This window comes from Balaenoptera acutorostrata, chromosome 15, assembly GCF_949987535.1.
Source record: "Balaenoptera acutorostrata chromosome 15, mBalAcu1.1, whole genome shotgun sequence".
NCBI classification, from domain to species: Eukaryota; Metazoa; Chordata; class Mammalia; order Artiodactyla; family Balaenopteridae; genus Balaenoptera; species Balaenoptera acutorostrata.
The window spans coordinates 30339902-30355594 of NC_080078.1; the positions used below are offsets into that span (position 1 = coordinate 30339902).

General features: G+C 47.4%; 1 protein-coding gene across 1 annotated transcript in view; it reads left to right on the forward strand.

Annotated features, from left to right (window-relative positions):
* TEKT5 (tektin 5) overlaps positions 1 to 8893 on the forward strand; it is a 35661-nt gene extending 26768 nt beyond the window's left edge. The window contains exons 6-7 of the mRNA XM_007188406.2: positions 4328 to 4482; positions 8615 to 8893. Coding sequence (XP_007188468.2) covers positions 4328 to 4482; positions 8615 to 8831 — 372 coding nt within the window. The 3' untranslated portion in view covers positions 8832 to 8893. The remainder of the gene's footprint in view (positions 1 to 4327; positions 4483 to 8614) is intronic.
* The last annotated feature ends 6800 nt before the right edge of the window (positions 8894 to 15693 follow it).

The following is a 15693-nucleotide window of genomic DNA, read 5'->3' on the forward strand; positions in this document are numbered from 1 at the left end:
CGTTTTATAATGTGTCTGTCTCCATGGTCATGGGCACCCAGATGCTGCCCGCTCACTGAACCTTCTTGACATGTGTATTCTTTAGTGGTCCTGGGCTCCTACAGTATATACCGGGAGTGGACATGCTAGGATGTGTGGGTGACCCTCTTAGACTTCAGGCTCTTCTCCTAGGGGCTGTCATGGAATTTGGGGTCTAGGGACCAGGCTGTCCTGGAGCTCAGAGTTCGGTGTTGGCACTTTAGCTTCCTCCTGAGCGTGAGGGTCAAGGCTATTCTGTCTCCAGCCCCTGCCTCTGGTCAGCCCACGTGGTCTCTGCCTCCTGACCCTTGGGGGTCACACTCCTCAAACTTCTGGAGGCTGACTCACTGCCCCCAGGGCTTTTGGAGGTTCACAGGCTGGCAGGACTGAGGTGGGCATCAGGGGCTGCCGCCATGATGGAGTGTGTGTGTGTGTGTGTGTGTGTGTGTGTGTGTGTCTTTTTTCTCCCTTCCAGTGAAGAGGACCCTGACAGTGAGTGACAGAGGCTGGACAGGAGGTTCCGGAGAACCTTTATGTCAGAGTATAGACCCACCTGGGCAGATTTGCTTTGGGTGTGAGTCATCAGTGGGTTCTAGAGCAGCCAATTCTGGAAAACCCCTACTGTTCTGGAAAATCCACAGGCAGGCCCGCCCAAGAAATGCCAGTGGGGACAGGGGGTGGTGAAGAATAACCAAGAGTTAGTTCCAGCCACCCCGCCTCCCCCAGCACCTCCAGAAGCCAGCCCCGAGGAGGAGATGGGGGGCAGGGGGCTGCACAGTGGGCCCTGCCCCTTACCACCCTCCTTCCACCATCACCGCCCCCGAGCTCCGCAGCTCCCTCTCAATTCTCTCACCTGCTGTATCTAGGTGCCCAGGGGGGGACACACAGTATGATACAGGGTTTTCCAAATTCAGTCACTCCTAGGCGGCCTTCCCGATTTTACCCCCGTGCCACCTGGGCTGTTGTTTACTTTATACTTCTGTTTCAATCAAGTCGTTTAAAATGTATATTACTTCTACAGCTGGAAAACCAACAGCACTTGCCAGAAGTAGAGGGTGGCTAGAAAGATACATATAAGGAAGGCAGAGCAGGCTTGTTCAAATGTAACTGGAGCCTGTGGCCGGCAGAAGTCTCTGGATTTCCCAGCTGCTCTTTGTCAATCAAGGGGGATGAGCAAGTGCTGGGAGGCGGTGCTCACGCTCCTGGAAGTGGTCAGTAGGTTTGGAAAATAATTAGTAGGTTTTAGTGCTCCAGGAGCTGCCGTTTGTTGTGTTGCTGTGTCCCTGTCCCTCTGCTGTGCTCACACGAGCGTTCCCAGGACACTGAAATGTATTGGAAGCCTAATGTCCTGCACGCTAAAGGCATCCAGTACGTGTTTTTAACAGACAGGAAGGAACTTGAACTTCTGTGGTGGTAAAGATGGTTGCAGTTGTACAACAGTAAGGGCTTGTGGGTGCTGAGTAAATGTTGCATACAGGAGCAAAGGAATGGGTGAATAATCCACTGGGATGTAACTCCGTGAAGATGGGTTTTTCTGCCTGTTCTGTGCACTGCTGTGTCCATTGCCTAGAACAGCGCTTAGCACCCAGTAGGTGCCTAGTCAGCAGTGAAGTCAACAAGCGAATCAATGAATCTGTAAATTAATGAGTGAATGAAGAAATGATTGAGCGTGGGAATGAATGTCAGCCCCTTTTTTAGACTCAAGAGATAGACCTTTTCATCATTAAAAAGTCTACAAGTAATACATGCTGGAGAGTGTGTGGAGAAAAGGGAACCCTCCTGCACTGTTGGTGGGAATGTAAATTGGTGCAGTCACTGTGGAGAACAGTATGGAGGTTCCTTAAAAAACTAAAAATGGAGTTACCATATGATCCAGCAATCCCACTCCTGGGCATATACCCGGAGAAAACTCTAATTCAAAAAGACACATGCACCCCTATGTTCATAGCAGCACTATTCGCAATAGTCAAGACAGGGAAACAACCTAAATGTCCATCAACAGATGAATGGATAAAGAAGATGTGGTACATACATACAGTGGAATACTACTCAGCCATAAAAAAGAATGAAATAATGCCATTTGCAGCAACATGGATGGACCTAGAGATTATCATACTAAGTGAAGTAGGCCAGACAGAGAAAGACAAATACCATATGATATCACTTATATGTGGAATCTAAAATATGACACAAATGAACTTATTTACAAAAGAGAAACCGGCTCATAGGCATAGAAAACAAACTTACGGTTACCAAAGGGGAAAGGGAGTGGGGGGAGGGATAAATAAGGAGTTTGGGATTAGCGGATACACACTACTATATGTAAAATAGATAAACAACAAGGTCCTATTGTATGCACAGGACACTATATTCAATATCCTGTAATAAACCATAATGGAAAAGAATATACTTAACTAAATCGCTTTGCTGCAGACCTGAAACTAACACAACATTGTAAATCAACTGTACTTCAACACAATTTTTTTTAAAGAACAGAGAGGTAGGCCTTTGGTAACATTTCAGGCCCCGAGCTATGGGCCAGAGGGGCAGCGGAGAGAACAAACAGGAGAAGCCAAGGTAGGCACAGCCACAGGCCACTGGCTTCGGTTCCACCGGCAGCAGCCTTACTGGCGAGAAAAAGAGAAGCATCCTGGGCTGGGCACCACCAGCAGCCCAAACCTCAGTAATGTCCCCCTCACTGAACCCCAGCAGTCGGTACCCCCCAATAGGGCCATCGAGGTAGTAGGTCGGGGGGCTGTTTCCACGCGGGGCAGTGTGGTGCTGAGAAGCATTTCTCCTGTTTAGAAGGCTCAATTTTCTTCCACAGTACGATAGGGTGGTGTTTTCTGAGCTCTGCATAGCTGCATACCCAAAGGGCAGGTTTCTGAGGGAAATCCCCAGGGCTTCTAAGAGAGGTGTCCCCCCCCCCCCCCCCCCCCCCCCCCCCCCCCCCCCCGCTCACTGGAGTGTTTACCTTCCCACGTGTCGGGCACAGAACGTTCTCATGGGATAATGTTTAACCAGCGTGTGGCTGGCCTCGCTCTGGTCTGGGTGGCTCACTGAGGACCAGGTGAGGGGTCAGCCTTCCTCCTCGGTGGGCTTCGAAAGAGGCAGTGCAGCCCCCTGCCCTCAGGTAAATCTGCCTCCATCTCACCCCCAGGAGGAAAAGGACATCCTTTTGTTCTCTTGAAGTAGAGAAATGCTCTCCTTGTAGGCTTTTTTTCTTAAGGTAATAGGGAAGCCAGGACTTTAATTCTTTGGAAAAAATCATCTTTTAAGCAATTTTCTTGTTGCCCGTAGAATATGGGCCCTACCCAGCTAAAATAGGCATCCCAGTACCTGTTATGATTTGTGAATATTTCATAGCTCATGGCAAAGAGAAAAACAACATGACTGTAAAGTCCCTGAAGGTGAGACAGGGTCTTAGACCTGCAGTGCCCACTCCATTCAGGAGCGCTGGCATACTCACGTGTAAACACTGCTCCCCGTATTAAAATCTGAGATGGACAGGACCATATAAGATTCAGGGCACACTGTTCCCAAACTTCAGTGTGCATAAGGACCATTGGGGAGCTAGCTAAAAATCTAGACTTCTGGATCCCACTGTGATTCATTCATTCATTCATTCATTCATTCAATGAATATTTATTGAGCTCCTACTATGAGTTGCCAGATTTAGCAAATAAAAATGCAGGATGTCCAGCTAAACTTGAATTTCAAATCAACGACAAATGATTTTTTAGTGTAACTATGTCTCAGGCAGTAGTTGAGACATACTATAAAAAAGGCTTTGTTGTGAGTCTGAAATTCACGTTTAACTGGGCGTCCTGTATTTTATCTGATAGCCCTCACTCTACACCAAGCTCTGTTCCTGGCAATGGGGGATACAGCAATGGACGAGGCAAAGCCCCTGACCTCTGGGAGCTTACATGCTAGTGAGGGAAACAGACAGCAAACGAATAGATTAGCCAAAGGAAGGATGTTGGGGGGCACCATAGCAGGGTACAGCTTCTAGGCTTGTCAGGAACAGAGCACATGTTCTGCTGAGATTGGGCCCTGCCACTGGGCCCTGCTGAGTCTGAGAGGGGTGTTAGCACAGCCCACCCACAAAGAGCCTTCTCGCAGGGGAGGGGCACCATGAAAACTAGAACTGCTCACAGATCTAGGGCATCCAGTGATGAGAGGGAGGAGAACGCATGTTTCACCCACAGTGAGGTGACATCTGTTGAGAACACTCGGCTCTGGGGGTACTTATGGTTGGCTGAGTTCAAGATCAGGTTCCTTCTGATACCCCAAATGTTCTCTGCAGACGCTGCAGGAGATCTTCCAGACGGAGAACACCATCATGCTGCTGGAAAGGTCCATCATGGCCAAGGAGTGCCCACTGAAGGTGGCGCAGACGAGGCTGGAGTGCCGGACCCGGCGGCCCAGCGTGGAGCTGTGCAGGGACATGCCCCAGTTCAAGTGAGTGGTGGAGGCCGGCGGGGGAGGCGTGGGTCTCTGGAGCTGCCAGGAAGCCTGGGTCTGGAAAACGGACCCTCCACCAATCAGGACGTCCAGGCCGACAACGCCACAGGGCACTGGGTGGGGGCCTGGGGCTCTGGGGGTGCCCTTGATGGCCCCCCCACCGCGGAGACCGCCCCCCTGAACTGCAGCCCTCTCATCTAAGTGAGGATGGTTTCGTAGCTCTGTTCTGCTCCGGGAACCCTCCAGCTGTCCCCTAAAAGCAGCAAGAGGGAGCCGCCCAGCCCAGAGATGTGGCCCTTGACCTTGCGGGCGTCACCCTCTCTCTCTCCAGGCTCCCATGAAAGCGGCGCCCAGCCCACACCTCAGTCAGCCTCCGCCGCCCTTTCTGTGACGTTCTCAGCTGAGAACCCTCGGAATAGCCTAACCCTGCCTGTCCTGCTTAGCTAAGGAGGGCTGCTTCTGTTGACAAAGGGCCTCCTCACAGGAGAGGGGCGGCAAAACACTCACGCAGCCCCAGAGACAGGATTTGTGAGTCTGGGGGAGGGGTTTGGAATGGGATGGTGACCGGGCAAGGAAGGAAGTGGTCGTTGGACATGGGGGATTAGCTTCCCATGAACATGCTGTGTGACTTGGGGCTGGTCACTTGGCTGCTCTGTTCCCTCCATGCTGGGGACACTGTCTTCATTCACTCTTGCTGCATAACAAATCCCCCCACAACTCAGTGGCTTGTCTTCCTTCTGAGCTGAGATGTGGAGAAGAGCGCTGGAGAAGTAAGGAGGAGGGAAAGTATTTGGAGAGAAGACGCCAGGTGGTTCCACCCGCTGAGGTTTGCACGGCCTCGGTTACTGCCTGAGATAATCTTGTGGGACACAGAAAAGCCGGTTGTGTCGGGGGTGGGGTGCAAAGCGACACCTGGCTTCGAGCTTGAAGGCCTGGCTACCTGCTCAGCCCGCTGCTGCCCTGGAAGGTCTTCACCCCAGAAGTGCCGTGTGGCCAGGGTCCTGCCCCACGTGGGCTGGGTGGGATCCAGGTCCTGGGTGAGGGGTTGGGGAAGCTCTCCTGACCCCTCCTCCACCTGCCCCTGCGTCTTAGATGCTCAGGTTGGGCTCCAACAACCCTGGGGCAGAGGCTCTGATCACCCATTTGTCCACCCCAGGGAGGCTTACACACAACCGAGCTTTAAGGGGAGGGACCAGATGTTGTCCTGGGGGACTTCCTGCTCTGGGACGTGCTCCCTGCCTCCCCGTCTACCAACTGTGCCACCAAGGGCTGCAGACAGAGAGCATGGGTGAGGCGTGTTTGTCTCAAGAGTCCTGGGCAGTGTATGTGTATGTGTGTGTGTGCGCATGTGTGTGTACTACGTGTGTGTATGTGTGCACAACTATATGTACGTGTGTTGGGAACCGAGCGGACAACAGCACTCAAGCTGTCTGCCTTCTGCAGCAGCTGAATTGCCCCGTCCATGCATTACGTTCTTTGTCCCTCCATCCCCTCCCTTACCACCTCTGGGTCCTTCTCCTCTTCCTCCTACAGGTGGCCCCTCTTCTCCTGACCCTCTCTGAGCATGCAGGTCCCTTCCATGTCCAGTCCTCCATTCCTCAGAATGAAAGTCCTTATAGATTTGCATTTAAATTAGTTCAAATGAAATAAAATTAAAAATTCATGTCCTAATTCACACAAACTGCATATTAAGTGGTCAGGAGCCACGTGTGGCTGGGGGCACAGAACAGAATATTTCCATTGCCGGACAGCGCGGCTCAAGAGAGCCCCAAGGGAAGAAGTGTCTCCAGGCTGCTTCTGTCGCCTCTCTCTAGCTCAGGCGTGTCGTGGGGATGCTCATCCTTGGGATATCAACCCAAGTCCTCCCAGCAGCGTGTCCTTCAGTCCTGAGCACAGTTTCACTGTCCCCCAGTGGGTCCCAGGGCACAGCCCCCAAACCAACCCACCGTCACAGCTCACCAGGTATACTCCTGTCTTAGGGCTGCTGTGACCAATTACCAAAACTGGGTGGCTTACAGCAACAGAAATTTATTCTCTCAAACTTGCGGAGGCCAAGCATCTGAAATCAAGGTACCAGCAGGGTTGGTTCTCTCTGGGGGCTCTGAGAGAGCATCCTTTCCCGGCCCCTCTCCTGGCTTCTGGTGGTGGCTGGCGGTCCTTGGCTTGTAGCTGCATCACTGCATCTGCCTCCGTCTTCACATGGCCTTCGTCCCTGTGTGTCTCTGTGTCTCAAATCTCCCCCTCCTTTCTCTTACAAGACCAGTCATTGGATTTAGGGCCCATCCTAAATCGAAGATGATTTCTTCTCAAGATCCTTAACTCAGTTACATCTACAAAAACCCCTTCTTCCAAAGAGCATCACGTTCACAGGTACTGGGGTTCAGACTTGGACATATCTTTTGGGGGACACTCTTCAACCCACTCAATCTGGAGATTGAAATAACCCTAATCTCTCTCCCGCCTCCACTCTTATCCCCGTCCAATCTAATCTTTACCCAGCAGCCTGGAGGTTATCCCAAATCTGAATCAGCACATCATTCCCCATTTCAGCGCCCACTGCCCCACCAACGCCTTCCCATCGCACTGAGAACAAAATCCAGACCAATCGATTTTGCATGTGCTCTTCTCTGTAGAGCCACACTGTCCAATTCAGTAGCCATCAGCTGGGGGTGGCTCTTCCATTTACATTTAAATTATTTAAAATGAAAAACGATGAAAAATCCAGCTCCTCAGTTGATCTTGCTGCATTGCAATTACTCATGAGCGCCACGTGGCTAGTGGCCGCCGGATCCAGCAGTGCGGATATAGAATGTTACCAGCATCGCACAGAGTTCTCTAGATCACCGGCTGTAGAGTGCTTCCCTCTTGATCTTTACACAGCCAGCTCACTCGCATCTTTTTTCTCAGTTCGAACGTTCCCTCGGATATAGAATGTTACCAGCATCGCACAGAGTTCTCTAGATCACCGGCTGTAGAGTGCTTCCCTCTTGATCTTTACACAGCCAGCTCACTCGCATCTTTTTTCTCAGTTCGAACGTTCCCTCCTCAGAAAGGCTTTTCCTGGTGCCTTGGGAAGGGCCCACAGAAGCAGAGCTTCAGGATAGGGGAGCCCTGCTTCAGCCTGATCCCACGGGGAACTCTGGAGCATGAATTACACCACGGAGCTGGTTCCGCCCTGAGGCAGGGGATGGCCTTTTGTACCCACCCCCCCTTGGTGAGCCATTGGCTTCCCTGGAGACGTGTGGCCCTAGGAGCCATCAGCAGCCAACACTCCCAGCAGCCGGGGCACAGGTGAGACCTGAGATGGGTGCCAAGAGCAGACATCACACCTGACCATCTTAGCTACATGAGGCGGGCCCTGTTATCTGGGTTTTTAAAAAAATTGTGATAAAATACGTACAACATAAAATCACATACCATTAGTGACACCTAGTGCATTTACAATGTGCAGCTAGCTCCAGAACATTTTCATTCATTTGACCCAAAAGGAAGTCCTATCCTCATTAGCAGTCACTCCGTGTCCCTCTCCCTTCAGCCCCTGGCAACCCCTAATCTACTACCTCTTTTTATGGATTTGCCTATTCTGGACATTTCATATAAATGGAATCGGACAATATATAAGCTTTGGTGTCGGTATCTTTCACTCAGCATCGTGTCTTCAAGGTCCATCCATGTTGGAGCACGTACCGCTGCTCCATTCCTTTTCATTACATCTCAGTAATATCCTAGTGTGGGGATAGACCATATTTTGTGTATCCATTCCTCTGTCGATGGACATGTGGGCTGTGTCTACCTGTTGACTCTTGTTATTAGTGCCCCACGAGTATTTGTGCAAGTATTTGAGTGTCTGTTTTTAGTTCTTGTGGGTACCTACCCAGGAGTGGAATTGCTGGGTCCTTTGGCGAGTCTATGTTTAACTGAGGAACTGCCAGATTGTTTTCCTGAACATCCCGTCTACTTCTCCCTTTGCACTTATCGCCCTCAGCAGCTCTGCTGTGTGTTCACCTGTCTGCTTGCTCCGCCTCTGTCTTCCCTGCCAGCCGAGCCCCGCGCACCTGGCTCCTGGCTCAAGGGAGACCTGTGCTGCCCGGCTGGCTGAACCGTGCCTTCCCCTCTGCTCTCTCCCCAGGCTCGTGAACGAGGTGGTCACCATCGACGACACCCTGCAGACCCTCAAGCTGAGGCTGCGGGAGACGCAGGACACGCTGCAGCTGCTGGTCATGACCAAGTGCCGACTGGAGCACGAGCTGGCCGTGAAGGCCAACACCCTGTGCATTGACAAGGAGAAGTGCATGGGCATGAGGAAGACCTTCCCCAGCACTGCCTGCCTGGGGACCTGCCCCTGAGCCGCCGCTGCCCCTGGTGCCCCTGGTGCCCTGCTCCATGCACGTTCCTTACACAGCATAGAATTTGCAAAGTCAGAAAAACAAAATAAAAGAGTCATTTTCTTCCTTTCCTCCTATCATGGAAAAAAAATATATATATACATATATATATATAAAGAGCTTAAATAAATGTGCCGTACCAGAGATCCTGGAGCTCGTTCCTTGTTGCAGAACCAGCTTCCTGGCTGATCCCAGGAGGAGACAGACTGTGACCCCTCTCGGTGACGGAGCATCGTAAGGTTGTCAGACTCCCCAGCAATGGAAGAGGCCACCTTTTCTAAACCTGTTTGTCCATTTAGGAGCACGGTAGAGACCATGGTGTCCAAAGATTGGACATCGGAGCTGAGAGTCCAGAGACCAGCTGTCACTCAGGAGCCAAGTGGCCTTGAACAAGCTCCCAGCCTGAACCTGTTCTATAAAACGTGGTCAGTCTGAGGTGGAAGTGACTGTCAGCCATGTGGGGCAGTGCAAAAAAAAAATAGGATTTGAAGTCAAAAGTCCTGGGTTTGAATCCTGGCCTTGCTAGACATTTTTAGAAATTGCAGTGGGAGAAGGGGGCAGCAAAATTCATTCCGTGGTGGGGCAGGAGGAAGCAGGTCAGGGTTGAGGGAAAGCTCTGTGAAGAAGGGACATTGCTTCAGAAAGTTAAACACCATACGACCCAGCAATTCTACTCCCGGTTATACAACCAAGAGCATTGAAAACAGATAAATACTTGTCCACGAAAGTTCATAGCAGCACTAATCACAATAGTTACAAAGCAGAAACAACCCAAATGTACATCAGTGGGTTCATAGATAAACAAAATGTGGTCTACCCACACAATAGAATATTATTCAGCCATTAAAAATGAACAAAGCACTGATACCTGCTACAACCCGGATAAACCCTGAAGACATCATACTCAGTGAAAGAAACCAGACACAAAAGGCCACATATTGTATGATTCCATTGATATGAAATGCCCAGAATAGGCACCTCCATAGAAATAGCAGATGGACGGTTGCCAGGAAGAGGGGATTAAAGTGACTGCTTAGTGGGTACAGAGTTTTATTTTGGGGTGGCGAGAACGTTTGGGACTAGGTAGAAGTGGCTGGACAACATTGTCAATGGGCTAAATGCCATAGAAGGGTTCACTTTAGGTGGTTAACTTTATGTTATGTGAAATTCATCTCAAACAACAGAAAAAAGAACTTACTATTAGAGCTGAGTCCTGAATGATAAGGTTGAGGCAGAAGAGGGCAGTATTTCCGGTGAGAGGAATAGCGCAGGTTAAGGCAGGAAGTTGCACCCTGGATGGAGAAGCCCTTGGAGAGGCTGTGAATCGTCTAGAAGGACTGGATGAGGCCAGATCGTGAAGGACAAATAGCTTTGACTTTTTCCTGAGGTCAGTGTTTCCCAGGCTTCATTATTCACATCGGTGCTTCCCAACCCTTAAAAAGCATGTGCGGATCACCTGGCGATCCTGTTAAAATGCAGATTCTGAGTCAGTAGGTCTCGGGTGGAGCCTGAGATCCTGAACTTCTAACAAGCTCCCTGACAATGCTGATAGTCTAGGGACCAGACTCTGAGCAGCAAATAACACCTCCACAACTTTTGCCATGACCAAGTACAGGCATCCCTTGTTTTATTACACTTTGCTTTATTGTGGTTCGCCGATAATACGTTTTTTATAAATCGAGGGTTTGTGGCCACCCTGCATTGAGCAAGTCTATTGGTGCCATTTTTCCAATAGCATTCGCTCACTTTGTGTCTCTGTGTCACATTGTAGTAATTCTCACAATACTTCAAACTTTTTCATTATTATTATATTTGTCATGGTGACCTGTGATCAGTGATCTTTGACGTTACTACTACGGCTTGCTGAAGGCTCAGATGATGGTTAGCATTTTTTAGCAATAAGGTGTTTTTAAAATAAGGTATATACTTTTTTTTTTGGTTTAAAATTTATTTATTTATTTATTTATTTTTGGCTGTGTTGGGTCTTCGTTTCTGTGCGAGGGCTTTCTCTAGTTGCGGCAAGTGGGGGCCCCTCTTCATCGCGGTGCGCGGGCCTCTCACTATCGCGGCCTCTCTTGTTGCGGAGCACAGGCTCCAGACGCGCAGGCTCAGCAGTTGTGGCTCACGGGTCTAGTTGCTCCGCGGCATGTGGGATCTTCCCAGACCAGGGCTTGAACCCGTGTCCCCTGCATTGGCAGGCAGATTCTTAACCACTGTGCCACCAGGGAAGCCCAAGGTATATACTTTTTAAAAGACATAGCACTCACACACTTAATAAACTACAGTATAATGTGAACATAACTTTGATATGCACTGGGAAACCAAAAAAATTCACATGACTCGCGTTATTGCGATATTGGCTTTATTGCAATGGTCTGGAACTGAACCCATGGTATCTCCGAGGTATGTCTATACCATCTTTACTATTATTCACTCAATCTTTTAGATTGTTGCACTTTAAAAAAAAGACAAATTTATTTTAAAAGGCAGATTTATAGCGTGACTGCAAACAGGAAACCTGATTTGCCAGGAGTTGAAAAAAAATATATTGCTAATGGTGTCTGTTTAGGTAATATTGTCTGCCCAAGGTAATATTGTCTGAAGTCTTCTTTGGTTCAAAAGGGAGATCAGAGAGTCTTAAAGAGGTGTTAAAGGCTACTTAGCATCCAATAGAAACTCTGTGCTTGAGGAAATTTCGCTTGAAAGAGGATAGAAGAGTCAGTTTTCCTACAAATGAGTGGCAATGCTATTGGGTGACTTGAATGCATTGCACCCAAGGAGTCATGCCGATGGGCAGTAGGGGGCCCATAGGATCTTTAAAGTGGGGATGTGAAAATGACCAGGTTAGTGTTTCAGAAATAATTCCTCATGAGGAGCAGAGGGATGCTGGAGGGAGGTGGGGAGACCAAGCTGTTAGAATTTCAGGCACAGGATGCAGAGGGTCTGGATCAGGACAGGCGCGTGAGGAACACTCATGTGGTTGAGTATGGACTGGAAAGGGCAAGTGGGAGACTGGGATGGGGCAGAGATGGCTGGCTTGATGCTTGGGGATGCTGTGCCCTTGAGCAGTGGAGCGAGGGGGGTGATGGATAGAGGCAGAGGAAATGTAGACAACTTCCCTTTCATGCATGGAGTTTGAATCATCGCCTAAGGGATGTCCTGGTGGAACTATCTGAAAGGAGAGTGGAAATGTGAACTGAGAGCTCAAGAGAGAGGCTAGTGAGGCTGTGCCTGGGGATGCAGGAGATACCCGAAGCCTCAGGAATAGATGGACTGGTGCAGGAGATGCTGAAGCATGAAAGAGGTTCACTGGAGGAATGTGATGCTGGGGTGAACAGAGGACCAAGGAGGGAACAGAGAGAGCACAGAGAGAGGCAAACAGCCCAGAAGAAGCAACGTCAAGGGGACTGCAGAAAGAGGTGCAAGAGTGAGGATATTCAGATGAAGAATAAGGAAAGCCCTTTGGAAGCAGGCATCCTAAACACACCATGGACCTGGATACCCATGGGTGTACACTTTTGTAAAGCAAATTGGCAATAAGTGTCAAGAGCCTTAAAAATATCCACACCCTTCAACTTATAAATGTCTTCCTTAAGACTCTGTCATTAGAAAACTATCCCAAATGCAGACTCAGATTAAGCACTAAAGAGTTAGTTATCATAGGAGACCTCTGAAAGTTATGTCCAACAGCAGAGAGAACAGCTAAGTAAAATTATAGCACGACCAAGTCATGGAATATTAAGTAGCTACCAAAATGATGCTCGCCAAATGCTTGAGTGCTGAAGGAATATGCTTGCAAGGCTAAAAGTGCAGAGTACATCAGGCATAAAAGAGAACGAAATAATGCCATTTGCAGCAACATGGATGGACCTAGAGATTATCATACTACGTGAAGTAAGTCAGAAAGAGAAAGACAAATACCATATGATATCACTTATATGAGGAATCTAAAATATGGCACAAATGAACTTAACTTATCTACAAAACAAAGACTGACTCACATAGAGAAAACAGACCTGTGGTTGTCAAGGGGTAGGGGGATGGAGGAGGGATGGAGTGGGAATTTGGGGTTAGCAGATGCAAACTAGTATATATAGAATGGATAAACAACAAGGTCCTACTGTATATTCCATATCCTGTGATAAACCATAATGGAAAAGACTATTAAAAAGAATGTACATACCTGTATAACTGAATCACTTTGCTATACAACAGAAATTAGCACCACATTGTAAATCAACTATACTTCAATTAAAAAAAAAAAGTGCAGAGAACAAAATTGGGCACAGGAAAAAAGATTGCATTGAAATACACCGGAATGTTAACAGAGTTGATGGTAAGTAACTGCTGGTTTCTTATTTGTTTATATTATGAATTATCTACAGTGAACCTGTGTTCCTTTTTAATCAGGAGGAAATGCTTTTTTAAATAGACTTTTTATTGTGCAATAGGTTTAGATTCACAGAAAAGTTGCAAAGACAACATGGAGAGTTCCCATGTACCCTTCACCCACCTCCCCCTAATGTTAACATCTTATATAACTGCTTGTTATGGTACATTTGTCAAAACTAAGAAATTAACATTTGTGCATTACTATTAACTAAACTCCAGAATTTGTTTGTTTTTCCTGTTTACTTTTATCTGTTCTAAGATCCAATCCAGGGTACCACGCTGCACTTAGCGATCAGCCTCCTCTGTCTATGACCATTTCTCCATCTTCCCTTGTTTCTCATGACTTTGACAGTTTTGAGTCTCTGTATTTGTTGGTGTTTGTTAAATGTCCCTGAACTTGGGTTTGTCTGATGTTTTTCTCATGACTAGTCTGGGGTTACAGTTTTGGCAGGGAAGACCAGAGGTGCAGTACCCTTCTCGTCCCTTCCTATGAGGGCATTCATGATGCCAGCATGACATCCCTGCTGGTGTAAAACTGATCACGTGGTTAATGTGGCATCTGCGAGGCTTCTCCTTTGTACAGCTATTGCTCTTCTCTTTCCATACTCCATTCTTTAGAAGTGAGTCATTAGTCTAGCCCACACTCGAGGATAGGGGGATTAAGCTCCACCTCTTAGAAGGGGAGTATTTTGTAATTCTTCTCTAAGAAAAATATGTCTCTTCACCCTTATTTATTCTATCATTTATTTGCATCAATATTACTCATGGATATATATTTTATACTTTGGATTATAATCCAATACTACATTATTTATTGTGTTACTCAAATTGTTCCAGCTTTGGGCATTGGGAGCTCTTTTGGGTTGGTTCCTGTGTCTCTTTGACACCCCCTCATCCTTTTGTTTTTTGAGTACTTCCTTACTTTCTGGCCCTATAAGATGCCAGATAAAATTCAAGCCTCATCTTGAATTTTTTTTCTGCTCCAGCCTTAGAATCAGCCATTTCTCCAAAGAGCCCTGTTTCCTTTTATTGGAGAATGGTATTTAGAAACCGAAGTCTGGGTGCTGGGGGTGCTCATTATTAAGATTTTTTTTCAGTTTTTCTTATTGTGGTAAAATCCACGTAATGTAAAATTTATCATCTTAACCATTTTTACGTGTACAGTTCATTGGTAATAAATACATTCATAATATTGTGCAGCCATCACCACCATCCATCACCATAATTCTTTTCATCTTATAAAACTAAAAGTCTGTATCCATTAAACAATAACTCCCCATATTTCCCCATGCCAACTCCATTCTACTTTCTGTCTCTATGATTTTTGAGTATTCTAAGTACCTCATATAAGTGGAATCACACAGTATTTGTCTCTTCTCTTTGTGACTGGCTTATTTCACTTAGCATAATGTCCTCAAGGCTCATCCATGTTGTAGTATATTGCAAAACTCTTTCCCTTTTTAAAGCTGAATAATATTGCACTGTACTGCATTTTGCTTATCCATTCACCTATCAATGGGCACTCAGTTTGCTTCCACATTTTAGCTATTATGAATAATGTTACAATGAACACAGGCATACAAATATCTCTTTGAGACGCTACTTTCAAATATTTTGAGCATATACCCAGAAGAGGAATTGCTAGATAATATGATAATTCTGTTTGTAATTTTTTGAGGAACCACCATACTATTCCCACCAAAAAGAGGTCCTATTTCTTTATATGCTCGTCAAAACTTGTTATTTTCTGTTTTTTCTTTTTTATAGTAGCCATCCTAATGGGTGTGAGATGGTGTCTGTGAGATGGTAGTTTTGATTTGCATTTCCCTAGTGATATTGGATGTGCTCATTGTTAAGAAAAAATTTTAATAAGAAAAACAGATTATTGGGTTTAGTCCCCAGGAGGCTTTGGATGAACTGTAAGAATTGGTTTTGGCAGAGTGATGGGGGAAGAAAGCAAAGTGGAGGGAATGGGGATGCCCTGAGATTTTAGTCAGCTCTGTACCCTCAGTCCCTGTACACAGTGGGTGTCCCATAAACACTTTATTGGGCACATAGTAAATAGACAAACAAATATATACAAAATGCATGTATATCCATCTTGGACAGGAGGGATGATTTCTGAGTTTTAGGAGGAAAAGGGTGTAGTTGCATTATGATGTGGGGAAGGTAAGCCTCCTATCTGCTGTTTACAACTGAGGGACCAGTGTGTGATTCCCACTGTGGCTCTCAGAAGCTGGCACGCTGACCACAGCCTTACAGGATGTCTCCCCTGCTGCAGCCCAGGCAGGAAATCCTAGAGACAACCCCAAGTGCTGGTTCCCTGCCAGGCCTGAGAACAAATTGGGAGAAGTTGGAGGATCTCCCAGTTGACTTGCTTTCCCTGTGGGCTCACGAGGGATGCTGTCCAGCTGGCTCCAGGGAACACACC